The 27,364-nt window shown below is 45.7% G+C and overlaps 1 protein-coding gene across 8 annotated transcripts in view; it reads right to left on the bottom strand.

The window, feature by feature from the left end:
* Positions 1-4,132: 4,132 nt before the first annotated feature.
* The window catches only part of SPECC1L (sperm antigen with calponin homology and coiled-coil domains 1 like), a 36,496-nt gene continuing 13,264 nt past the window's right edge, over positions 4,133-27,364 (bottom strand). For 2 of the 8 annotated variants that reach the window (XM_078873693.1, XM_078873694.1), the window contains exons 5-18: positions 26,511-26,894; positions 25,862-26,185; positions 24,850-25,045; positions 24,044-24,117; positions 22,456-22,679; positions 19,990-20,177; positions 17,842-17,942; positions 14,857-14,950; positions 14,119-14,193; positions 13,353-13,524; positions 12,897-13,005; positions 11,222-11,338; positions 9,289-9,348; positions 4,135-9,058 (exon numbers count right to left, since the gene is read on the bottom strand). In XM_078873693.1, coding sequence (XP_078729819.1) covers positions 8,969-9,058; positions 9,289-9,348; positions 11,222-11,338; positions 12,897-13,005; positions 13,353-13,524; positions 14,119-14,193; positions 14,857-14,950; positions 17,842-17,942; positions 19,990-20,177; positions 22,456-22,679; positions 24,044-24,117; positions 24,850-25,045; positions 25,862-26,185; positions 26,511-26,894 — 2,208 coding nt within the window. In that variant the 3' untranslated portion in view covers positions 4,135-8,968. Of the gene's footprint in view, positions 9,059-9,288; positions 9,349-11,221; positions 11,339-12,896; positions 13,006-13,352; positions 13,525-14,118; positions 14,194-14,856; positions 14,951-17,841; positions 17,943-19,989; positions 20,178-22,455; positions 22,680-24,043; positions 24,118-24,849; positions 25,046-25,861; positions 26,186-26,510; positions 26,895-27,364 lie in introns of all 8 variants that reach the window. The other 6 variants (XM_078873699.1, XM_078873695.1, XM_078873697.1 and 3 more) reach the window with 6 other exon arrangements.

Here is a 27,364-nt window from a genome sequence, read left to right as displayed (position 1 = left end):
ACACAACCACCACAACCACACGTCCACACAACCACCACAACCATACATCCACACAACCACCACAACCACACAGCCAGCACAACCACACAACCACCACAACCAGCACAACCACACATCCACCACAACCAACACAACCACACAACCAACACAGCCAGCACAACCACCACAACCGCACATCCACACTGGGTGACGAGACGTTAATGCCGGGGTCGGGAAGAGGAGAAGGAAACTGCGAACGTTCTCCTGAAGTCGTGATTCAGCGAAACGACTGCGGCAAGCAGTGTCACACAAGACGGGAGATATGGGCATATATTGGAATAATGAGTAATCATTTACAGGTCTTTTGTCGATATACTCTTTAATAAAAAAAGCCTCCCCACACCGCGAGTTGTTTGACCATACTTCACCATCTTCTTGGTTCTTTCGGTAAAGTCACGTACCAGGGAAATAAAAAAAATAATACAAATAAAACATAATAAAATTCAAATAAAGGGAAATAATAAAATAATAAAAATACCGAAATAACCAAGAAGATGAATCCCTGCAGTCACGAAAGCTTTAAATCCATACTTCACCACTTTGCTCGGTGCGGGCTGGGTTGAGGTTTGGGGAACGCGGGTCTGGTTCAGATATCCCTCGCCCAGGGAGTGACACCCCAGCCCAGAGCGCAGTCTGATATCCACCACACCGCCATCGTCCCCAGCACGACGTATCGCCACTGATGTTAGTTAGCCTTGGATCGGAATTCAACTCAGGTTTCGTGCCGTGGGGCGGGGGGGTCAATATTGCAAAGGGCGAACCACTCCGCCGCTGGAACCCGTCTCCCCACGTTGAGATTCGCAAGCGCTGTTTTGAATTCAGTGACTAAAACGATGAAGCCACGTTGGTATAAGTGCACAATCACGCACAATTACACAATCAATCACGCACGCACAATCACACACACACTCACACGTAATCACGCACGCACAATCACACACACACTCACACGTAATCACGCACGCACAATCACGCACAATCACACGTAATCACGCACGCACAATCACACACACAATCACACGCACAATCACACGCGTAATCACACGTAATCTCGCACGCACAATCACACGCACAATCACACGTAATCACGCACGCACAATCACACGCACAATCACACGCGTAATCACACGTAATCTCACACGCACAATCACACGCACAATCACACGTAATCACGCACGCACAATCACACGCACAATCACACGCACAATCACACGCGTAATCACACGTAATCTCACACGCACAATCACACGCACAATCACACGTAATCTCGCACGCACAATCACACACACAATCACACGTAATCACGCACGCACAATCACACGCACAATCACACACACAATCACACGTAATCTCGCACGCACAATCACACACACAATCACACGTAATCACGCACGCACAATCACACGCACAATCACACGCACAATCACACGTAATCTCGCACGCACAATCACACGCACAATCACACGCACAATCACACACACAATCACACGTAATCTCGCACGCACAATCACACACACAATCACACGTAATCACGCACGCACAATCACACGCACAATCACACACACAATCACACGTAATCTCGCACGCACAATCACACACACAATCACACGTAATCACGCACGCACAATCACACGCACAATCACACGCACAATCACACGTAATCACGCACGCACAATCACACGCACAATCACACGCACAATCACACGTAATCTCGCACGCACAATCACACACACAATCACACGTAATCACGCACGCACAATCACACGCACAATCACACGCACAATCACACGTAATCTCGCACGCACAATCACACGTAATCACACACGCAATCACGCACGCACAATCACACGCAATCACACAGTCACGCACAAATGTCGTCTCTTTAAAAGGGGTATTTGATCATAATTAGTATGCCCGTCTGATAAAAGGAACGTGATGGTTTTATTGATTTATATTTTTTGGTTAAAGGCAGTGTGCTAATAATGGGGGCGAGGTTTTTTATTGTCCTTATAATGGAGAGAGCGGTGGCGCACTGGTTAGCACACTGCAAATGTTAACTCGGCGACCTGCGTTCCACTCTCGGCCATCAGCAGTGGTCCGTGATATCTAAACAACTTCCTGGGCTACCCTTTAATAACGCCGCACTGACCAGCGTAATCCAGCAGAGGATATAAGAGCGGGAGACAGAGCAGAGCCTCACCATTCTGGCGAATTGCCCGATGATGCTGGATGCAATTACCAGCGAAACGTCGTACTACTCAAAAATTGAAAATGTCGTGGTTTCACGCTTCAACACACCGGTGGGCTAAAGCAGTGAACTATTTGTCTTTTGTCAACGTGACACTTTTTTACTGATTGGCCGTGTCGGGTGGTGGAGGGTTACGACACATTTATAAATAACGCGATCTAAACCCAAAAACGTTGATTATGGATACAAAAAGGTCTGTAAATATTCATAATTGTGACGATACGCGTGCTCGTAGTCCACCTGCTTCTCTGTTCCAGCAGCCTCTTGGAGAAGTTCCCAGTCCACCTCCACTACACGTGGAGGTCGCCTTTTATCTGCTGCTTCAATAAATCTCGAATTCCCCTTCCACCAGCGAGCTAGCCGTGCTGTCTGTCGACACCTGGCTGCCCCCCCGTTCCAGTGTAGCCCCACGACCGTCCTCCGATGACTGGCCATCTCTCCTCTACCAAGTGTCTGAAAAATTGGACATCTCCATTTTATATTTTGTGCGGCGCATTTGCACGGACCGGCTTTATAATTCCCCCCCCCCGCACCCCTTTTTGTTATTCGAAATCTGCGCCGTTTATTTTATACAAATAAGTTGTTCGTAAAATCGATGGCGAGGATTTCAAAATGCACGTCCTTACAAAAACTTCGTATCCTCCCTCCCGTGGTGTCACGCAATACTCAATGGGAAAGTGGAAGTTTCGGTTATCTAGGCTCGAAACCTTTTTCAAACTGTGTTACTTTTGGTGTCAAATTCAACAACTGATAATGTCACTCTCCTCTCTTGATATTAACGACAGGTTGCTGGGGATTCCCCCCCGCTCTCCCGCCTCTTCTCCTCGGTTGCTTTGCCTCTACACCAGTGTTGTTCACTCATTTTCAGAGGGGGGTCACTTTCGCCGATAAGACATCATCACAGTGTGTGAGGGCAGACGCACATTGGGAGACCATTGCTGGGTTAGACAGCAGCGCGATGATGATGATGATGGGGAGTGTTTACACGCGTTGTGTATTGTCGGGGGCCGCACATCAGGGGACACACTACAGGCTACCAGGGACCGCCAGTAGCCCGCGGGCCTGGCACTAAAGAACACCGACTCTGTGTATCGGCTGTAACGCGTCTTTCAACTTCGTTGTGCAACCGGTAAATATTGAGCGTGTGACTTAACTCGTGATGCTTCGTTGCAACAGGAAAAACGAATATAAAAAGAGAAAGTTGTGAACGATCAAGGGAAAAAAAATTGATCTCTGAGTAGCATTCTACAGCGTGAATATGCTATTAATATCATGTAGATTTTTTTTAAACGCATTACGAGTCGTAGTGAATGATTATAAAGTTACACGTTACCGAGTCCATCCAATCACAGACAGCTGTAATCCGAACGCAACTGGGAAATAATCCACGCAGCGATTATGACCGGATAATTGGAAATCATCCAGTGATTATTACCGGATGATTGGAAATCATCCAATCAGAGTGATTATAGCCGGATGATTGGAAATCATCCAATCAGTGATTATAACCGGATGCTTGGGCATCATCCAATCAGAGTGATTATAACCGGATGCTTGAAAATCATCCAGAGCGATGATAACCGGCTTGGAAATCATCCAGTGATTATATCCGGATGATTGGAAATCATTAAATCGGAGTGATTATAACCGAGGCGCAAGCAGCGGGATTTTACGGAGACGCAATTCAGTTTTTGGAAAAAAGTAAGTTATTAAAACAATTCAATGAATACAACATAAGGACAATTCTAGATTTGAAGCTTTCGTGACTGCAAGGATTCATACTCTTAGTTCTTTCGGTAAAGTCACGTAGGTAAAAAATGAAAATAAAATTAATAAAAAAATTTAATATAGTTTTTTTTTTACCTACGTGACTTTACCGAAAGAACTAAGAGTATGAACATAAGGACAATGTTGTTCTCTATGTACGTTCAGTTAACTTATCCATGCTTCGCAATGGAAATCCAGTTCAGATGTGCGTGATGCAGAAAATTGTACACGCTCTAGCTATGAACTGTACTTTAATAATACTAAAACCACTCGACAAGGTTAATTACGCGTGCCCATTATGACAAGCAATGGGTTTGGCAGAACTTTGCGTTCACAGGGAGCAAGTTGATTTTAACGGAAAGCAAGCCTCGCCATAAATCCGCGTGCTGATTTTTTTTCTGCCGCGTTCCCCGTTGGATTGCAAGGGAACTTTCGCCCTCTATCGGTCGTAAATTAGCATCACCGTACATTGGTTAACATGATAAGCACCTCGTGAAAAAGACCGACTCGGACGATCCCTGGCTGGCTTCGTTCGATCTCAACCGCATTCGCACAAAAAAATACCACGGCAGCATGGCAGCAGGTGATGCACAAATGGGAAAAAAACCTTCGGCAGTGTGCGAAGACTGTGTGGTTACCACCCATAATACCATGGAACTTATTATACAACTATCACATTTTTTTTTTTACCAGGTTAGACCCACTGAGCTAGAGCTTTTTCAAAAAGCCATCTGGCCACAAATGATAGCTCAACGAAGTGGCTTATCATGTGGAGATGTATAGCAGCCAAATACTCTGAACGGCATGTTTCTAAATGTGGAGAGAAACCCCGGGGAGAGAGAGCACGCAAACTCCAAAATATACAGGCGTCAGGCTCGGGATCGAACCCCACGACGTATCCCGTCTCTCGTGACTGGTTAGTGTGGGTCGTGTGGGGGACAGGGTGAAGAGGGGTGGTGGGGGAAGAGGATGTTTGGATCAGTTCATAAAGATCAAGATCCTGTCTGTCCTTCGCTACTCCTGATGTTACCCGTGGCTGGGGATCCAACTCAAATCGCCAAGTTCATAAAAAAAAACAGGATCGTGCCACCACTCTCCCCATGACCGTTCTAAAATCTTCACGGAGCAACACGAGATGCTCATGCTGCATGCTGCGCGTTCATTTGCAGGCGAAGGAATCGACGTCAAGGACAACAACGTGTTTCAACAACCAACCTTTCACAATCTGGGCTGAGCTGCGACACAGGGATAATATGTACTGTTTATTGTTGTCAGCAATATCACTTATCGAAAATAATGTATGTAAAAAAAAAGCATAAAATATGTGTTCATGTACGAGCCAAACGGCTATTTCACGCGACAAAACGTGTACAATCAATTCAATGCAAACCTGCACTTTTGCTTGTAGAAAAGGGGCATTTGAAATTTGTTGAACACACGTCACCATTCTGTCCGTTAACAGCACGGAAAAAAGGGGCACGGGGTGGGCAGTGAAATCCTACAAAACCGTTAAATGTGATGGAGTCTCACCTCGACCGGCCGCGTGGCTGTTACTCCGAACGCTTTACTCGGCAAGAAACACAAGGTGGCCAGAACTATAAACCCATCATCTCTCAGTGGTAAATAAAATGAATACGATACCGCTTTGTTGGAAAGTCAAGCATGGTCCATACGATAATACTGGTCCCTGTCATAGGAATGTAGAGTCTTCACCGCTGGTTCACAGCCAATGACAGACATGAGCATCACCTCCACCATGGCCGTTGGAACAGACACACATTTGGGACTTGATACGTATCATATTCATGTACTGTTTCAACCGTCATTCACTTTCACCGAGGTCTATTCAAATGACCTAGGTAGCATTGCATGGTTTTTCTCTTCCATCGGCATTATCTACGGATTACACAAACCAAAAATGCAAGTGCCCCGAGGTATCTTGAAACAGATCTCAATGGAAGTGTGAGTCAGCTAAGCCACGTAACAAAAATAAGAGCAATTTATGCAAAACGTCACCTCCTTTACAGCACCATGCTTGTCCCTAATTAGCCAGAATTGTCTTCACGGTGTGCACATTCCACACACCGACCTGACATTACACCACTGACAAGGGGCAGTCGTGGAACATGCAGGGTAGTGGTTGGGGGGGGACAAGGGGGTAATGAGGAGCATTTCTATAGAGAACCGGATACACCCCCCCCCCCCCCCATATTTAGGAGTATGACCGCCAATTAATGCCACCTTGAACATTTCCACAATTTCCGCCCGGGTGCGTAACGAGAAAATACGGGTGAACTTTATAACGTAACGTCGAGTTTGGCGGTGGTTGGGGGGGGGGTGCATGAGAATGTACATGTGAATAAGCCGTTATTCATTTACATTTTCAAGCCATGCAATCGTCCACCATACAGTTGTCGCTTGTGCAAAACTGGTTTTAATGTATTCCTTTATCGTTCAAGTATTGTGTGAAAATACCGGACACGAATTCCAAAGGACGGTTTCACGCCATTCCAACAATCCCCCCCCCCCCTACATGCGGTTTTGCTAGATGGCATTCATTGGCTAGCTGCTCAAAAAACAAATGGATGACCTCACTTGTGTCGGAGGACCCGTCGTTGATTGCGGTAAATTAGTAGCAGACGCACGCGGCACACATTCAGGCCAACCCTGTCCGTGCCCTCACCGCGTTCCCATTTAAAAACCAGGCAGTGACCCAGCACCTTTGAGCACATGTGACCCAATTGGCGTTGAACTGTCGGGAGCAGGGAAAGTGAGCGAGCGAGTGGTGCAAGGTACGGGATATTTCTCACCGCGCTACATCGCCATTCAGTGAAGGAGCCACCCCATAGGCGTGGGAATGTAGGCGACGACGGGAATTCGCTCCCTCTGTCCGTTACACTTTGCGCAGGGGCAAAGCATATGACGTGGCCCCTTAATTGCCTTAATGAACTCCCCATCACTACTTAATGCCTCCCCCACCCCAACTTGCAAAATGTTCCCACGCGCCTGCATCCACCAACCAATGTGGGCGAGGCACGGCTTAACAATCACAAGAAATTCGCCAGCAAAATCATCGGTTCACGCTGCTCTCTATGACCCTTTTCTTCAACGTCCTTTCCAATTCCACTCGACAAAAGCCGTCCGCAATTTTCACCTTCATTCACGCTGCTCTACCTCGCCTACAACATGCAAGTACTCTCTACACATAAGCAAGCAAGGGCACTCACCCACTAACTCACTCCCCCGCCCCCTCTCTCTGGCCAGGACACAGGCTCAAGAGCTGCGTCGGTCGAAAGGAGGACACCATCACCAGGCAGTATAAGAGGCGGGCGGGCGCACAACAAGAGGCACGGATTGATGGGAGCTCACCAACCCAGTGTTTAACCGTTTACCGTTCATTAAATGTTTCCAGTGCACTTCACATTAATCGCCGACGGATGGGAATGCTCAGACCGCGGTGGTGGAGGGGGGGCGGATACCATGAATGTACAAGCTCATGCACCGTCAATGTCATGTATTGGAGGGCGCGGGAGTGCATTTTATATCGCGGCGTGAAAACGTCAAGTCTTTTCCGCGTGTACATTCCGCGTTCCCTTCTGCTTGGGGCCACTCAAAAAACACTTGGCTCAAACGTGATTATAGAAAAAAAATACATTTCAGAACGTGACCATAAAACAGACAAACAACCCTGGCTCGAACAGCATGAGTAATGCCAGACAAACTACAAATCTCGCCAGTCCTCTAAGTGAATTAAGCATCACACGTTACCACCATAAATATTTCTTTAGACAAAACGAGGCAGAAATCTTCTGCTGAAATGCCACATTGTCTGCGTAGTGTAATAAAATGTGGAATGTAAGGAACTTGTTACAAAAAACTAGTGTCAAAGACTTCAGCCTTATTTCCCTACACATTTGCAAAATACCAGCTGTTTTAGTGTTTCCTTCATTTATCTACTTGACAACAAAAGACAAATACTGCAATGTAACATTGCAAATACTGGAGTTGTGTTAAATAATTCACAATAATGCTTTCTTCTCCATTGTTTCAAGTGACTGCCCCCCCCACCACCCCTAATTACACTTCACCTTCAATGTAAAGTTAACGCTACATAAACGCTCATGGAATGACGGTCGGCCATCCGGAACGGGTGACATAATCCATGCTATCAAGGCTGACTTGAAACAAAACAAAAAATCTTTTAAGACCTTTGGTCAACGACGTTTTGGAAGCGCGACTGCGGGCCGAGGCGGTTCAACAGACCCACGCCATCCAGCCTGCTGGCCACCTTCACAACCTGAGCCTCCTTGTCATCCCCGTACCCAATTCAGCTGACGCACTTGACCCCATCCTGGCGGCTTCGTGTTCCCATACAATGTAGCATCAACACGGCGCCACGGTAGCGAGACGTTAACCAACTCGCCTGGTATGCAGGAGGTCGTGGGTTCGATCCCAACCCTGACGCCTGCTGCTGTATATTGGGAGTTTGCACGTTCTCCCCGTGGTCGCGTGCATTTTTCTCCGGGTCCTCCAGGTTTTTCCCTCTATTTTTAGAATCAACGTCACACACATAGAGTAATTTGGCTATCAATTTCCACAGGATAAGTCACTTTGTTGAGCTATTATATGTGGCCATGTCGCTTCTGAGCTATAGAGCTCAGTGGGCCATACCTGGTAAAAAAAAAAAAAGGGGAAATTCTGGGAGGTGTGCGTGCAAAAAGCCCTGCCAACATCTTCAGGATGGAATCGCTGGTTCATTTACGGAGTGTTCTAGAAGTGAAAGGACAGCGATGCGAACGTCTTTTTACGTTCAAGTCGATGACGTTTTTGCTCCCGCGCTTCACTCGGTAAATCAACGAGATTTCATCGAACTTTGCTTCTCGGACCTCCGAAGATGCGTTCGCCAACAGCCGCTCAGGTCTCAAAGTACTTGTAAATGGCTGTAACGTAATGCATGACACTCTGCCAGTCTGGCCGCTCGGTGTGTACCATGTCATTGATATCCTGCAAAGAAAAACGTGCAAACAACGAGGACATGTCAATGTACAAAGTGTTTCCTTCGCGACATTGCCACACCATTATATGGCAGAGGGTGCTTCATGCAAAAGTTCTGCATGTAAAAAAATTCTAACCAATTAAAACTATTTGCTGATGGTTATCCGAAAAATACAATTTGTATCGAAGTTCAGGGACACTAATGAGTTATATTCCATCAATGTAGCCTGAAGGCTTACCAGCGTGGGCTTGATTCCAACACTTTCCGCAGCCTGGAAGGCAAGTGTCAAGTTTCTCTTCTATGTGCACACAGCAACAAAATGACAAAAAATGGAAAACACAGATTAAATATACACAAGGTAAACATTGAAACAAATTAGAATGATGACATTTTAAAGACAATCTTGATTTGAAGCTTTCGTGACTGCAGGAATCCATACTCTTTGGTTCTTTCGGTAAATTCACGTAGGTAGAAAAAAAATCACGACGTTTCGATCGCAACACAAGCGGTCGTCCTCAGGCGGAAAAAAAATGATAATCCAACAGTGGAACTGCTGAACCAGCGAGACAGCTGTTACAACAAGAGGTTATTTATGTGGCGATGGGCAAGCAAGCGGGGTCTGAGCTGGAAGGAATTCCATCCCCGGACGCAAGCACGTCAGTTGTGTTAATGGGGGAGATTAGGGAGAGAGATTAGGGAGAGAGATGAGCATGAAATGAGCTTCCGTCGCGTCCGGGGATGGAATTCCTTCCAGCTCAGACCCCGCTTGCTTGCCCATCGCCACATAAATGACCTTTTGTTGTAACAGATCTCTCGCTGGTTCAGCAGTTCCACTGCTGGATTAGTTTTGTCTTTTCCGCCTGAGGACGACCGCTTGTTGCGATCGAAACGTCGATATATATATATTTTTTATACCTACGTGACTTTACCGAAAGAACCAAAAAGTATTTTAAAGACACGCAAACATTCTAAATATCAGGTAATTTTGGTTTTAAGCGATTGATTTCAGGACAAATTATTTAACTATGCTGCGTTGCCCAAAATTACACCTATTTTATATATATTCTTTAAGGCAGTGTTATTGACGAGTGTGTTGCGTTTCAGGACAGCACCTGAAGTCAAAAAGTTTCCATAGCTCAAGTCGTAAACAGGGTAAACAGTATGTCATGTGGACACACTTGATGTTGAAATGGAGCAGAGAATGCTTAAACCCAAACCTGCCCATTTTAAATAATTCACAACACCGATTTGTCCGTTAGAAAATAGTTTTAAGTAAAAATTCGGAATGTGTGCTTTACGGCAGTGTATCCATATAATTCGGGCTCAAGTGGCCAATGATGCACATCAAACCTAAGAGAACATGATATGATTTAATTTTCCTAGTCAGGCCTGGGAGGCAGGAAGAGGGAGACAAGTTGTGAGGTCAGGCCAAAGTGCCTGCTAAATGTTACGTGAATATAAAACCAATTAGATCCATTCAGATATGCTGCCATGGATTACAACACTGGACTGCAATCCAGAGTTTCGCTGGACCGTTCTCCTGGCGCGGTAGCTGAAAAAACTGGCAAGTCTCTTCCCCCTCTCCTGTTCCGAGATGTCTGCAAGTCGCCTGGTGGGTCCAGTTTACCGCCGAATCTCGGAACACGCAAGCGTTGAGTGTCAACTTTCTTTACAGCGGCAGTGCCGCCGTATTTAAAGACATTGTCCTCACCACAGAGAGCTGTTGGCACCATGTCCGCACTCTACGATAGCTGGCGCCAAACTGTGCCACATGCCCTCCCGCATGGCCTCTTACTTCCGATTCTTTTACGATGACGTATGTGTACGTCATGGGAACAGAATAAAAATACTGATGACGTACACGTGCGTCATCGTAATGGGAAAGGGTTAAAGACTGTTCACCCTGTAGCGTCAATCGACAGGTCGCACGTGGTGGGGTAAAGTGTGGGTCCTCGCACCTCTGTCTTAAAAGACGTCTGGACAGTGTGGAAGAGTAGGCCTATATACCCTCTGGTCTGGAGGGGCTCTCTAAAGCCAGATGACCTTCTCCAACAGTGGCGTGAGCAAGCAATTTGCAGGGCTGCAATTACACCTTCTGATTACCTTTTACATCCATTACATCATTATACCTAATACAAGCACACAACCTAAAGCCTTTTCACTGCACTAACCTTGTCCTGGCTGCACAGCTCGGCATATGGGATGTGAGCTGGTAGGTAGGTGTGCAAAAGCGCGCAGAATGCCAGGCCGTCATTCCAGCTGCTGCTGAAGTTGGTGATATCAATGTTCTGAGAAAGATAAAGGCATGTCATTATTTAAAAGGTAAAAACAAAACACAAGTCACCTCTGTGACCCACAACATTTCAGCTTTGTTCATCATATGTCGGCCACAACAGACTTAATTACAAGACTCCAGTGGCTGTACGCAATTAAGATGGAAAGCAATGAGATGCAATCTATCATAGTGTTAGTTTATGCGATAATTAACAATGTTGAGATTTACACTGCAAAAGGCAGCTTTTATGAAGATGCGGTGCCTGCAATTTGCCCGGATGCAATCCAGAGTGCGGATTCTCTTCAAAATAAATATTTTCGTATCCCTCGAGCTCGATGTGTCTGCATCATAATGGGATGTCTGGAGCGGCATAATGGCAGTGTTTAGTGCACTGTACTTTCACAAAAGGTGAGCTGTATTTTGATGGCAGCCTCAAGGCAGAAAGTGTGGAAGCCGAAAAAACCTAGCCATGAAGGGATGTGGCCGTGTCACAGACAGAAGGGATAAGATGCAGCAGTCAAAAAGGTAGACCCATTCACCCTTTTGCGCGTCAGATCAAGAAATATAAAAAGACCATAAAAAAAGTGGGGAAGGCATCCTTTTGTTGCAAGCAACAGGTGTGCTTTGTCGTGCACGCTCAACGCGTCCCGTATATTTAGTCTGACGATCCTGCATTTGGAATGTGATTTCAGGATTTGGAGATTCTTTTTCACCTGGTTTGTTACAGCAAAAAACGTTATCGGCGCGATCGCCAGCGCTGATAACTGTCACAAGCCGCGTCGTGCGCATCACATACAATTGCGTGAAGGAGTGGTCCCTAAGCAAGTTTGTACCTACAAATCGGCCAATATGGAGCTCCATAAAAGCAAACAAATATGATTTGGAGAACTGTAAATGTGGCAGTGCGGTTCCACTTCAATTTGTTGCAACAAAAAAAACCGCAACCCATTTAACTCCATCTCTCCCTGTCAGCGAGCCTTGTTATTCAACCATTTACAGCAGCAATTAACTGGGCGAGGTAGAACTTCATAATGAGGGTTGTTGCTATTAAACAAGCGCGATGTGCACTCACTTAACTTAAATACAGCCCCAGTGCGTAAATGACTTAAGTTGTATCAGTGAAATAGAAATTTATTCGGAGTAATTTCTCCTTGCAGATTGGTGTAATTGGATGCTATTTCAGAGACGCATGATTAAAACCAACACTGCCGCAAACATTTATCCGCCCAACGTTCACAAGAGCCGTTGTGACCACCAACACGTTAATTGCTAATGAGTTAGCACGTTTAATTGAGGAAGAAATAAGCTAATGCGTTGAGTTTACGTGGCGAGTGCTACAAACGTTGCTTTAACTCGGGAACAAAAATACAACTCCAAAGGTTGAACGTGAAGTGCAATTAGTGTGCACTGCAGGAGGCATTTCGGTCAGTAGTTGGCAAGAACGCACGCCGCGATTCGCCAAGAAAAACAAATGTCAGCGTACACGGTGACCCCAATTAAACGTATCGCGAGGAAGCCACGTGGAAAGGTTGAATCTCGGTGCAAGTCAACAGAAAGGGTGCTTCGCTCACACTCACTTGGTAGCCCTCCGTTTTCTTCTGACACCACTTCAGCAAGGCGTTGCGTTTGGAACCCCCGTACTCTCTGGCCAACGCCCCGAGAGGGTCCTTCCTCTCCTCACTGACACACATACACAGTACGGAAACCCAGTGGGTAGCTGTTAGAATAGAATGTGTTTTATGCATCTCCGATGGGTATATGTCGGCAAAATGGGCTTGCACTTTTGCAAAGCCCTAGTTGTTCTTGGTTTTTATATTCAAGTTTTGACCGACAAGTTGGTTAAATTAGCCAGTTTTCAAAATGGTAATTCCCCAATACCAACACAACGATGCATTTAAGTTTGGTTTACATTGCAGACGGACGCAATGACAGCGAGAGCTAACGCATAAATGCTTTCAACCTCGGTTGAAAGAACGTTAAAACACCTCATTGCACTTCCTTGCAGGAGAGGTGGGTGGACCGCGCACCTGATGCGGCTGCGTGGGGTTGGGCTGACGGACATTGTGGCCGATCCGCCCGGCAGGCTCAGCTTGGGGGAGACCGAGGCCCCGGGAGGCAGGGTGGCGGACGGCGATGGTGACGTACCGTCCGTTACCATCAGGTCCCGGCCGGACTCATCTGGGCCCCGCCGCAGAACTCCTTTGCAAACAGACACCGTCACGCCACGCAATGAACATTGAGAATCACGGCAAAGGCAGCCGTGGTGTCATTTATTTGTACGAATACAAACAATAATATCCATAAAAACAACAATATATCTGTGACAAGGAGCTTTATAGCTCCTCGTATTCCTCCAAGATAAATATTCCGATTCTGATATGATGTGACTGCATCTCTAGATGCTGCGAAAAAGAAAAAAGTTTTTTGCAACCGATGGAGCAAGGGCAAGCAAAGAATAAAAGACTGGTCTCTTTATAAAATATTAAACATCAACAATCCAGTGCTGGATGAAGCCTCGGCAATCCGTTGTGTTCGAAAACAATAGATTGTACTGCTGTGTGAGATATTTGAATGGATTATAATTATTCATCACGTGATATGCTTTCAATAGCACAATCTGGATAGACTTGGGAGAACAATGTTTTTGCAAAAACATAAGGAAGAAGGGTTTTTCCTATTTTATTTTTTTCTCTGGCAGCAACGTGTTAGAGCCATGCAGAGCCCAGCTGTAGCCCAAAAGCGCAGGAAGCAAAAAACACGAGTGAGTAGCAGTAGCGGGCAAAGCAGGCGCACCAGCTGAGTCCAGAGCACTCGCCCGACCCAAACCGGTCGTACCTCGACTTGCTGCCGCCCTCATAATCAAGTCGCCTGCGAGACAACGATAAAGGGCATTCATGAAGGTGACAAAACAGGAGTAACGACATCTGAAATTTTACAACATTAGGCTAAGTGCCCATTGGTCAAACAGTCACTTTCAATTTCAGGTTTGAGCACGCATGAACCGGAAAGGCAATGGTACATAGCAAGGTCGGCGTGAAACACCCCCAAAAGCTCACATTGCTTGGCAAGTGGCATAAAAACAGCAACTCATGTCGCTACTCATACCTCTTTGCCACTGGACATCTGAGCCGTGCCGAACCAGGGTGATTTATCACTGCGGAACCGAGCCGTGCCGCAGCCGTCACATGTAACGAACGAATCGAGTCTCATAGTGGATTCACAATGCCCCTGGTCCTGCTTCATCCCGAGACAGACTCTGACGTCTTGTGAGGCCAATGGCTTCACAGTTTGCTTCTGGCTCGGCTTATTGCCATTGGAAAAGCCACCCGGCTGGATTTTGCCGGTGGAAAAATGGGTGAAAGTACACCGAGGCTATCACGAGCGCTGTGGCGACACCGCTGGGTTGGAAAACACGTATCCGTGGGGGGATCCAGTGCTAGCGTGGCTCAATTGTGCCAGAGGAAAAGGGGCATCAGATGTGGGCTGTGATGGTGTTTCTACGAGTTTGGAGGGGGCATGGTAACTATCCACCTGTGGTACTCAGGTCTCCAAAGCTGGGCCGCTTGTCGGTGAGTGCCGATATTGGCTTTGCAGCTGGCGATCCGGGTCCCGCAATCGAGTGTCTCTGCAACAAGACACCAGAAGCAATTGCAGGGCCTGCTTTTGAAACCAATGCGGAGTGACACGAGGTGGCCTGTTTTACCGATATGCTCATTAGTATGAAGGAAAATGGATTTAATGGGCATGGCATGGACGCATTTAATACTTTTAAATTAAATGTACTGGGGCACTGACTTACGCAAAGTGGAACTGCAGCTGGACTTGTTTTGTTAACCTTGTGTTATATAAGAACACTAGCGGGAGGTACCCGGCGTTGCCCGGGGGAAAAATATATTTCAACATATACATACACATTTTTCGATTTACACAAATACTAAACTATTGTGAAAGCCCGGCGTGCCGTTTGTCTGTCCATTTGTCCGTCAACAAAATTATAAGAGGCTTGCAGAAGTCCAACAATTTATAGAAAGTGGGGGGTAAATAGTTGATCTAAAAAATTTCCGAAAATATTTTTACCCTCGGCATAGGCATATATATCTACACACCCTACATACAAGAGTGAGTAGTATCTACCGACTCTAGAGTAGTATCTACCGACTCTAGAGTAGTATCTACCGACTCTACAGTAGTATCTACCGACTCTACAGTAGTATCTACCGACTCTACAGTAGTATCTACCGACTCTACAGTAGTATCTACCGACTCTACAGTAGTATCTACCGACTCTACAGTACTATCTACCGACTCTACAGTACTATCTACCGACTCTACAGAACTATCTACCGACTCTACAGAACTATCTACCGACTCTACAGTACTATCTACCGACTCTACAGTACTATCTACCGACTCTACAGTACTATCTACCGACTCTACAGCAGTATCTACCGACTCTACAGCAGTATCTACCGACTCTGCAGCAGTATCAACCGACTCTGCAGCAGTATCAACCGACTCTGCAGCAGTATCTACCGACTCTGCAACAGTAGTATCTAACGACTCTATAGTAGTATCTAACGACACTACAGTAGTATCTAACGACACTACAGTAGTATCTAACGACACTACAGTAGTATCTAACGACACTACAGTAGTATCTACCGACTCTACAGTAGTATCTACCGACTCTACAGTAGTATCTACCGACTCTACAGTAGTATCTACCGACTCTACAGTAGTATCTACCGACTCTACAGTAGTATCTACCGACTCTACAGTAGTATCTACCGACTCTACAGTAGTATCTACCGACTCTACAGTAGTATCTACCGACTCTACAGTAGTATCTACCGAATCTACAGTAGTATCTACCGACTCTATAATAGTATCTAGTAAGTATACAAAGTGCCGTTGTGAGGTCTAGTCCCGTGGAGAGCACCCGGCCTTGCCTAGATTGCCCAGCTGGCCGAGGTGGCACCTTGGCAGGATGGGGCTGGGCTGCTATCTATACCCCCCGACCGCCCGCTCTACAGTAGCAGTAACTACAAACTCTACAGTAATATCTACCTACTCTATGGTCATATATACCGACTCTATAATAGCATATATCGACTCTTTAATACTAACTTCACAGAGTGTAGTGGTGAGGCCTAGTCCCGTGCAGAGCCCCCGGCCTCGCCTCGATTGCCCAGCCGGCCAAGGTGGCACCTTTGCAGGCTGGGTCTGGCCTACTACCCCCCCTCACCATTCCCCCCGCCCACAAAACAGTGATCGTATCTAAGGACTATAATAGTAGTATCTACCGACCCTATAGTAATAAGTGCACACATTGGGAAGAAGAGAACTTCACACTGTGAAGTATTTACCTCAGCGTGTATTTTTTTTGCATTTTTTACACGAATGAGAATTTCCCCCCACCGATCGAGTGTGTGAGTTGCTAGGGCAACCACCACCACGGAACCGGCGTGCTACCGCATGCGCAGATGCGTGCTCTGGTGCCACCCTGTGCTGATGAAAGGGAATAAATTGTTAAGTTAACTACTTCAAACTTGACAGATGTGAAATACGAATAGTGCTTTTTCGTCCCGGGGCATACGGCGTGGTATCCGTGTACTTTTTTATACGTGAACCCCACAGTTTGTCAGTTAAAAAGGTCTCAAGGTACCCACGCAGACTGACATGCAGACAGACGAAAAATTACGTCTATAGGTGGGATTAAAATTGGACCCAGCAACGGTGCTGTCTGCAGCTAAACGCAATGTTCTTTGCAAAAATGTGACTGCGGTTGCTACATAACCATGTAATTGCATGGTGCCATTCAGCCACATCCATACACCCACCCACAATAACTTAATGAAACCCTAGAAAGAGCCCTCCAACGGAGCTCTTGTACACTTGACAATTAAGTTATTTTGAGGCAGGCGAAAGATGCTATGCGGACTTTCTAAACTAACTGATTTGAGTAAAATTGTATTGTTTTTCTTTATTTTCATTAAACGGTTTCATTTAACTTTGAAAATCTAAAAATTGGCAGCCTACTGCTGAAATCTGTGCAGTTGGCACGTACGGAACTGCGTTTTTGAACAATAAGAAACAATAAGTGCATATAACAAAAACGGAACACTTTTGTCAATAGCACTGGGAAAATGCACTTCTCTCTGCAATAAAGAATTGCCATTGCCCAAAACGTCACCTATCATATAATTTTCTCTCTTTCGGGCAGTGGAACTGATGTGTCGAGGTTATTTTCAATTGCGTTTGTACTCCGCCACAAATTATTTTTAATGAGGAACAAGACCGAGAGACCACGGTAAGATGCATGTTACAGCGGGATAGAACGCAGATGCAACGTGCGGTATACAGCTGACAAGAGTGGGTGCGAAAGTACTGGGTGGTCTTTATCGCGACAATAACAAGGGATGATTGCCGACGAACGAGGCAGAGGCGAGACAAGGTTGAGACCGTTCAGCGGGGCACGAGAGGTGGTGCCAAGTGGCAGCGCTGTGCTCCGGGCACCTGCATGGGTGAGACGGCGGCAGCAGGTGGCATCTTGACGGGACTGGGGCTGAGCGGCGTGCGGGGTGAGGTGGGCACGGCGCTGGCGGCGCCGCGAGAAACTACGCGAGACGAGACACAGAACGTCGATTACTCAGCACGGGGTGGGGGGAAAAGACGTGGGAACATTGAATTAAAAGCCACCTGCTGGAGACGCCAAACAACCCTTGACATTATCTGCAAGTACGGGTTCATTGTGTGCAGGTGTTGTAGCCCGAATGATTAAAAAGGCTTCCAAAAGCGTGCCGGTTAGGGTGCCACTCAATACGGGCATGAAAAGGTAAAGTTTAAGTTTTTTGGGATCACACCCTCCTCTCAATTTGTTACTTTTGGTATAAAAGTCAACGGTTCACACTGTCATTCTTATCTGTTGGTATGTATGGGTTGCTCAGGATCTCCTCTTCGTATCTGCTTCTATGCCGATACTCTGACTATGTGCATTGACCGTAATGCATTTTTTCAACTCAAGCAACCAGTGAATAGTGAGGGATTGTCTTTAAACTCACAGTGCCCTCAGTTTAACAGGCAGACGAATATAATCAGGAGGCATGGCCTTGAAACCAACATGAATCTTAAGTGGCACCCTAGTCCTCAGTTGTGGGAGTTCTTAACCATACTTCCCCCTGCTGATTAGTGTGGATTTGGTGACGGGGAGAACCCAGAATGGAATCAGATATCACTCGCCATTAATGTTAACCATGGTCATGAATAGAATTCAGGTAGTGGGAACAGAGTGCAGTGCGCTAACCACTGTGCCATCAGTCCACTTCCAGATAAATTGGAATAACTGAATTACTATGAATGCATTACTGATAAACTGCTTTGTACATTAGTTTTATATGTACCAGATCTGATCGTACTGTAACATATGGGTAAATTCGGTCGGAATTCTAATGCAATTTTAAATATATTTATTTGTAAAAACGTAACTGCAATGTGGACCATGTTTTCCACAGAACCCGTACTCAGTGTGGTAAGCAGATTAAACGTGAATTGCACACAGATGTATTAATCATTCAATTAGATGTACTGGACAGCAATTTCTAAACCCACAACTCCTACCCACCCAGCCATGCCAACCAATCAGTGGAATAAATAAAGCTTCTAACCTACTTAATATATCAATGACTAAATATTAACATATAAAGAGAGTCTCTAAGACTTGACTGAAAGTGTTTTTAATCAACGCCCCATTGACCACTTGAGTGCGTTAACAAGCAACGGGCAGCAGCACTACTAATATATGGTTTTGCAAGCGTCACTGAAAATATATAGTGCAGCATAAACAAGGCAGGTGCATCATATTCTAGCATTTTCTAATAATGTAGTTTCATGGCATGCTGATAGGTTTGCTGTACAATTTCAAACGCAAAGTAGTGCAATTGCTTTTCAAAAGCTAAACCCGTCCGCACCACCACGACTTATTTTTATATCAGCCGCAGATGTTATCGATTCACTACATTTCCCTAATGAGCCGCTCGCCATTAAGACTTCAAAGGAGAATATTGGTAGCAGTGGAAAGAACGACTTTGAATGTTTCATCTGGGTTAAATATGCATGAGCATCAAGCGAATGCTGTCTGATAATGTACAGCATATGTAGGCCTGCGTGTTATGAAATAGCCCATGTAATGAGATACAAGAGCTACCTCTCAACTCCCTTCATGTGATTACCGGTCGACAAAGTAGGGGACAGAGCACTTCCCCACGCGCTCTACCACTAATGGGCAAGTTAGTTGAATGACGGTAAAGGCTTACCCCACATTTTATGCGACATCCTTTGTGTAGTAACTGCTCATTGGGCTGAGACTCGGACTTACGACACTTGAGAACCTATATTATGATCACAAGCAGCCGACTAGAATTGAACCCAGGATCTCAGCAGTACACACGGTGTTGAACTTCTTTCGCACCATACGTAGCCAACCGTGCTAATCGGAGGTGCCCGGGAAGGGGGGGGAGGGGAAGAACAGTGCCATCCTCCCGACATCCTATAAACTTAACACAACATCCCATCGTAGCAGCAGCTGTCACCCCGAACAGTAAACCGTAACCCCGAGAGCCACGCACGAGGGCACCTGCGGCAACGTGGGTGGGGGGGGGACCCGACCTTGAGAGGCGCTGTTGAACGACTTGATGAGCGTTTTGACGGTGGGCGAGGGCTCGGCGGCGAGCGACGACTTGCGGCTGCTCACGACGCTCTGCCTCAGGGCGGCCAGGTCGCGCTCCACCGCTGGGCTGAACTTGAACATGCGGCTCTGCTGCTGCTGGGCCTGCTGCTGGTGTTCCTCCTCTTGCCTGCGCGCGTGCGAAAAACCACACAGGCACGGCGATGCTCAAACATCCTGTGCGTGTGCACAAACTCATTCTTCCAGGTGGACGGACCTGGGGTCAACCACATCCGCAATGGAATTTCAAAACGAATCCTGTTAATGTTGTTTGTAATTGTATTTACAACTGCTTCCAGGTACTTTCCATTCATTCAACGGCCTAGGCCCTAAACGCGTCGTGTTCTTCTGCCCCTACCGATAATTCGAGATGACAAACCAATTCCTAGTCATCTAATTTTTAAATCCTTTATATTAAGTTCACTTGCTTGCTTGCTTGCGCGCTTACGACTGTGCAAATCTTTCGGTCGTTTTTGAACCCACTTCCCGTGATCCAATCGAGCTGACATTTTGCACACAGACTCGTTGTGCGTGACAATTTATTTTCGTGAACATTTTTTTCCTAAATTTTTCACTTTTTAGGAAAAATTTTTTTTCATATTTTATTTAAAATACCAATGTGATAAAAATGAAACTCTTACTCAAGAAAAACAGAAATGAATAATAAAATAAAACCGATGCCACGCATATAAAGGATTTATAGTGAAAAACTTTGTTTTTACGGGTTAATTTTTTTCCATTTCATTCGTGGAGTTTATTGAGTTTTTACCAGTGAACTAGCCTCTTTGTAAAATTACCATACAATTTCGATGTAATTGGCATAAATCTAATATGATAAATTCACAAGAGAGACATTCATGATGAAACACACTTATCGCACGTGAAAGAATCCGTTTCAATTCACGATTCAATGCCTTGGTAGATGCCGAATAGCAATATAGGTGACAAAATGGAGGAAACTGCTATTCCAACTTTTTTACAGGGCACACGAGCCACTTGTATTGCACCATAAATTAATACCCTTTAAGGATCCCCGCCCCACTCCACCCTTTAGCCAATAGCCCCCTAAAACTTTGAAATTGTTTGCACGTACACGAGTTTTGACACGCACCGCATCGTGAGTACGTATCCATTGCCGATCCTGCCTGAATCATATCCTGCAGCGGCTGTAAAAAAGGCATATGCCTTTTGATTGTACAGCTGACCATATAATTACAATGCACAACTATAACAGGCGCAAGGAACAAAACCGATATGGTACACGATGTACCACATTCATTCATGTTGGCATACAGCCATATTGACCGTCGACAATATCCGTAGGCAATTATAATGCCAATTGGTTTCAAGCTACTTTTTCAATTAATTTTAAACACGTCTCTCGAAAACAGCACCGCACCCAGTGGCACACCACGGACTGGATATTACATATTGGATTAACTACATAGGTGACTATTTACTACTGATAAAAATAAGAGGGAACGGCAAAGCAAATGCCAATATTTGGAATCTACACATTTGCCACGGCAAGAAGGCAACAGACGGCAAGAAGGCAACAGACGCAAAACAAATGGCAACAATTCAAAGCGCTATCAATCTTAATGGAGATGATCTCATGCCTTGTCAGCACAGAAGTAATGATACCATCCATCAGGAGGAAAAGTGACAGCCAAACACCTCACCAGTCGACTTCTCTCTCTTTTAATTCTCAGCGAGACTCTGCCGCTTTTAAAATGTGGATTGGGTTGTCCATGAAGACGTTAACTCAGTAATAATACTTATATATACAGGATATGAACATATATGATGTTAGTCATACATCATCAATTACATGACCTAACAGCATTAATTAGTCAGCAGCGCCAAAACCCCTAACCCTAGTTTGTCTTATTTTATCACTTTAACTGCAGCTCATGGCTGGGGTTAGTCAATTAAAAATTGTCTTAAAAATAAGAAGAAATATTCTGCACATTATTTACTTTACATTTATGTATTTTTGTTTAAGTGAGTAAGGAGAAACAATCTACGAGTGATAAGTTGCATTCAATTTTTCGATTTAAAGCTTTCGTGACTGCAGGGATTCATCTTCTTGGTTCTTTCGGTAAAGTCACGTAGAAGGGAAATAATAAAATAATAAAAATAAAACATTATAAAATAACATAATAAAATCATGTTTTATTTTTATTATTTCCCTTCTACGCGACTTTACCGAAAGAACCAAGAAGAAGTTGCATTCAATTATAGACAGCTCTCAACAAGACACAAGATACACTGACACCAGTGGGCAGTTAAGAATACATTTAAATTTACACCGATGTCAGCGGGCTAGTTAACAGTCAAGTTACTCAATTCGAGTTATCAATGTGGTAAACTTTGACGAAAATAAGTTATCGACTTATTTCTCCTACTTCTTCATGGAAGCCCATTGTGTGGTACGTTTGTGGTGGCCTTCGTGCCTGCGGTTCTTGAGCTCCTCGCACTCCATAGACAGCTTATGGTTCCGCTCCTGCTCCTCCTGCAGCTGCCGTTTCAGCTCGTCGATCTCCTCCTGGGCCTCGGCCTTGATCTCGTTGGCTATCACCACGGCCATCTGCAGGTCGGTCTGGAACTGCCGCCACTCTTCCGATTCATCCTGCGTTCACCACGGGTAAACATGGCGGGAGGTGATGTAGCCGAGCGGTTGCGCGCTTTTCGTCTTTTGCAGAGATTCACAGTACGAGGCCCAGAGGTTTGCCCTGGTTAATACCGTGGGTGTATAAACCAGATAAGTAGACTCTGGATTATCCGCGTGCGGTTTATCCAATTTGTGGATTAACCGCGCACCTGAGATTGAAACATAAATGAATAACTCGTTTTTTTTCCATTAAGCCCAAATTGATCATCTGAAAACAAGTTATACATTGTTATTTTTGGAAATGTTTATTACAAGTCACGTGTTTAAACTGATAAAATACGTGCCCCGGTTAATCCAAAATCCACGTGATCGTCTCTACAGTACAGTAGTTCCACATCTTTACAACAGTGGGCAGTTTGATTGATTTTGATTGGCGTGGCACTGCTATCCATTTACTGGGCGGAATCTTCTGCGCGGGAGCAGAAAAGTGTTATCACGGAGCATGCGCATCCATCAGTCGATCGTTAGTATTTGTTCTAAATCAAATGAGTAACAATCAAAATCGTCAGTTGTGCTTCATTTTGAGTGATTTATCCGACTATTTATTTTATAAGTTTAAAGTTACGAAAGTGTGCGATGGCAAAGAAATGTTAGCGTGTTGTTTTAACTTCAAATCAGAAACTGGATATTTTATGTAAATTGGAGTAAAAATGTATACCTATATTAGTGTTTTTTGGCATAGAGACCCACGGAAAATTTATATTTTTAGATTATCCGCAATTTAGAATCATCCGTGTCATTAGCGCGGATAACAGAGTGTCTGCTGTATATACGAGCCGCCTGCTTTACAGTGGCTGTCAAAGATTACGTGACGCTATTAAAAACGAGGAGGCAAGGAGTCTCGGCGTCGTGGTCCAAATTACTTGATTGGGGAAAAACACACGGCAACATCGTCCCCCCCCCCCCCCGATTGTGAAACTACTGCAGAAAATAATTGTCCTAAACAAAGCGCCTTCCTGACAGCCTTGTGCAATCAGAATGATGTGAATACCAAACGTAGGAATGATTTATTTGATTAAGGGAGGGGGTGGAATCATTTTTTGTTGCACTCGGAAGGGTTAATCCCATTTAGTTGCAATTGCGCTGTTAATGGGTTTCTTATAAATCATGCAACCGCTCGGCTGATTCATCAACTGCCCATGAGATGTGAGACATCTCTACTTCAACATACGACTGCAGATACATTAGACCAAATTAGGCGTGCATCTTATGAAATTCGGAAATCAATACGATAATACAGTCTAAGGAGAAAAGGTCATGTGCAAATGTACCGTGCGTACAATGAAAATATTATTTTGCAAAGAGAAGGATGATGAAATTACCCGCAGCTTGCGTCTGAGGATCTTGATTTCCCGCTCATAGTCGTGCGTTTGGTCCTGCAGCTTTCGAACAGTGCCTAAACAAAGAACAGCAAAGCACACAAAACCAATATAATGAAGCAACATATTAGAAGCTAAAACCACCTCTTCTTCATTCCGCATCATTTCAGTTCAACTATCCTCTTGGAATAATAACATATACAATACAATTATTGTCATCGACTTCTACACTCCCGAATCTTTGCTCCCCACTGACCTTCTCTCCCAACCTACAAATGACCAGCCTGAAGTATGGATAAATATCCACAAAAGTAACCCCCATGATCTGGATGGATTGATAAAGGTTGCACATGTACAGCGATCACAAAGATGACCAGAAAAGTGACAGACAGATGACATGCGGATCAACAAACACAACAAAACTGGCGGCAAGACAGAAATGGAAGAGCTATGCTGCACACTGCAAACTCTGGAAAGAGGGCGGCACTAGCTGATGATGATCGCCACTTCATTGAGCTATCACTTGTGGCCAAGTCGCTTCAGGAAGAGAGCTGTATAGCTCAGTGGGCCTTACCTGCTAAAATAAAAAAGTTTTAGTTTAGAATTATATGCTACATGAAGCCTAATTGGGGTAAACACACAACTCCGATTCCTGAAAAGAATCGTGACCCTCAATCGCGCCAATCAAATTCAGCACGCGTGAATTGTCACATGTCTACTTGTCGCACCGGTGACACCAAGGAAAACAACAACATTCCGCATGGTTCACGAGTGAGCAGGTCGCGGAGGTAGGGAAGACGACGTCTCACCCTCGAGTTCGGAGATGATGAGGTTGTCATGCAGCTTGAGGGCACGGTGTTGCTCCACCTCGTCCTCCAGCTCGAAGATGGTCTCCTTCATGTCGGCAATCTCCGTCTCCTTTTCCTCGAGCTCCCCGCGCAACTTATCCAGCGTGCGCGCCATCTCCGAGCACTGCCGCTTCTCCTCGTTCAGCTCTTCCGACAGCTGCACGCGCCGGACGAAAACGTCAGAGGAAAAATCGGGGGAAGTGTTTCATTTCAACTTTCCCGCAAAATGAGACGTGTTTGAAATTTACTTTGCCGATGATAAAATCACCCACAGATCTTATTAGAGCTCAGAAGCTAAGCAATGTTTGAGCCTGGATGGTGCTTGAAAAAGCAACCACCATGCACAGCTGTTTGTTATAGGCCGATGTGGAGTTCTACTGTCAACAGAGGGCAGTGCCGAAAATTCCATTGTTTGACTGCGCTATGCTCCAAAACCTGGGGGCTCCCTGACTTCACCAACCCGTACTGCCCAGCAGAGAGAAGTATGGTCAAATAATACACATGACCTGCATGGCTTGAGAATGTGTACAAAGTGGTGTACCATAGTGGTATACACTACACCTTAAAATAAGCCTGGCAGTTATTTCTTACTTAAAAATATGATTTGAAAAATGTTAGTCCTTTCGAAAGCTTCATAAGAAACCAATAAAAGTAATGCAGAATGCAACATGACATCCATCTAATGTGTTAGTGTTGAAGTGTTTAAGGATGGTACAACCAGGGAATGCCTGACAATCATTCAACCAAATCAAAGGAAACAAAACATGTTGTAACCTACTGCACATTGCATAACTGAACCTATGTCATTAAAACCAAACAACATAAGAGAAATAAGTTTTCACCTTTCTGAAATTAATCGTAGATGTACACCGACAACTAAGCGTACTAAATTAACAATCAAGCACAAACAACTAACGGAATAACAAATTCGACGCAACTTAGCCATCTCCCTCTGCCCAATAACAACACGAACCTTTTCAATTTCGGTCTGCAGCTTGTGACCCTCGGCCTGGCTGTGCTCCAACTCCTCCTGCACGTTGGCGCACATGCTCTCCAGGCGCTCCTTGTCGGCCCGCGCTGAGTTGAGGAGGACGCACAGGTCCAGGTCTTCTCCCGCGTTGTGCAGCGAGTACAGCTCGGCCAGACGCCGCCTCTCCTCGTCCAGGTGTCCCTTGAGGCGGGCGGACTCCTGCTTGCCGGACGTCACCGCCGCCTGGTAATCTTCCAGGGATGCTGCCAGCAGGGCCTTGCTCTTCTGCTCCGCCTCCAAAAGCCGCTCCAGATGCCGGTTTCGCTCCTGCGTCACCACCACGGTGAGGCAAGAAGACGGGAGTTTTTCACGAGCGCGCGCGCACAAGCAAAAAACGTACGCAAGTGCTACGGCCACGGTCTACGACGTAATCCCACACAGGTGCGTAACGTGGGCACACACAAAAAGGAACGTGAGCAGATTTGGCGCGTGAAGGCCATGGCAAGCTTTCAAGCAAACAACGCACGCAAACGGATGTAACGCTAAACCAAAGATTCAACTGCCAGGAGCATTGCACAAGATCCCACACCACGCTATTGAAATTCACTGAATATTTTAAAGCGTGGAAGCGGGCACCGGTTAGGCACCAGACCTTGAGGTTCTGTATGATGCTCTCCGCCTCCGCGTGCTCGTTCTCTGCCGCATGCAGCGCCGCCGTGAGCCTCTGCTGGACCCCCAGCAGCTGCTCCTGCTCTATCTGCGCGCTCTCTGCCAGCTGCAGGTAGCCCCTCTCGAGCTCCTGCACGCGCCCGTCGCTCTTCAGCCCCAGCGCGTCTCCCGCTGCGCCGCCGCACGCGCCCATGTCGCCGGCCTGCAACGGTGGCATGGCACCGCCATCCTGGGCCAGCATGGCGCGGTAGCAGTCGGCCTGGCGCGACAGCTCGTCCAGGCGCTCGCCCTGCTGGCACAGCGACTCGAGCAGCAGGGCGCGCTCCTCGCTCAGTCGCTCGTTCTCGTTGCTCAGCTCCTGCGCCACCTGTCGCCGACGGGAATGCCGGTCACGGTGTTGTGTTGACATAATAGGCATGTGACGGTGTATCGATTTTTATTCATTTTCATGCTTCTCCTACTTTTGTGTGGCACAGTGACTAGGAAATTAAAGACCGAATTACGCATGAAGGAATGAACTATATTTGAATTGTCATATGACGTACTTGGTCACATTACACTTGCATCTACTAAAGGCATGAACGGAGTACTACACTACTTGAACCAAAGTTCAAACCCTTACAATTATTTTAATCGTGAGGATGGTCGATCGCGACATGCCTGTTACTTAGCATTTAAGATAAACATTTCAAGTCCATCACTTAGTAAAAAACTGTACGTCATGCTAAATAAAACAAAATACTGATAAGTATGAACATACTTGAGTATGAAATGCGATTAAATTAAAAACACAACATGGAAAACACGTATGTATTTACGGAAGACCCCATATGATAC

The sequence above is a fragment of the Lampetra fluviatilis genome, chromosome 37 (assembly GCF_964198595.1).
Source record: "Lampetra fluviatilis chromosome 37, kcLamFluv1.1, whole genome shotgun sequence".
NCBI classification, from domain to species: domain Eukaryota; kingdom Metazoa; phylum Chordata; class Hyperoartia; order Petromyzontiformes; family Petromyzontidae; genus Lampetra; species Lampetra fluviatilis.
The sequence above is the reverse complement of the archived record's forward strand: the minus strand, read 5'-3'. Positions and strand labels throughout refer to the sequence as shown.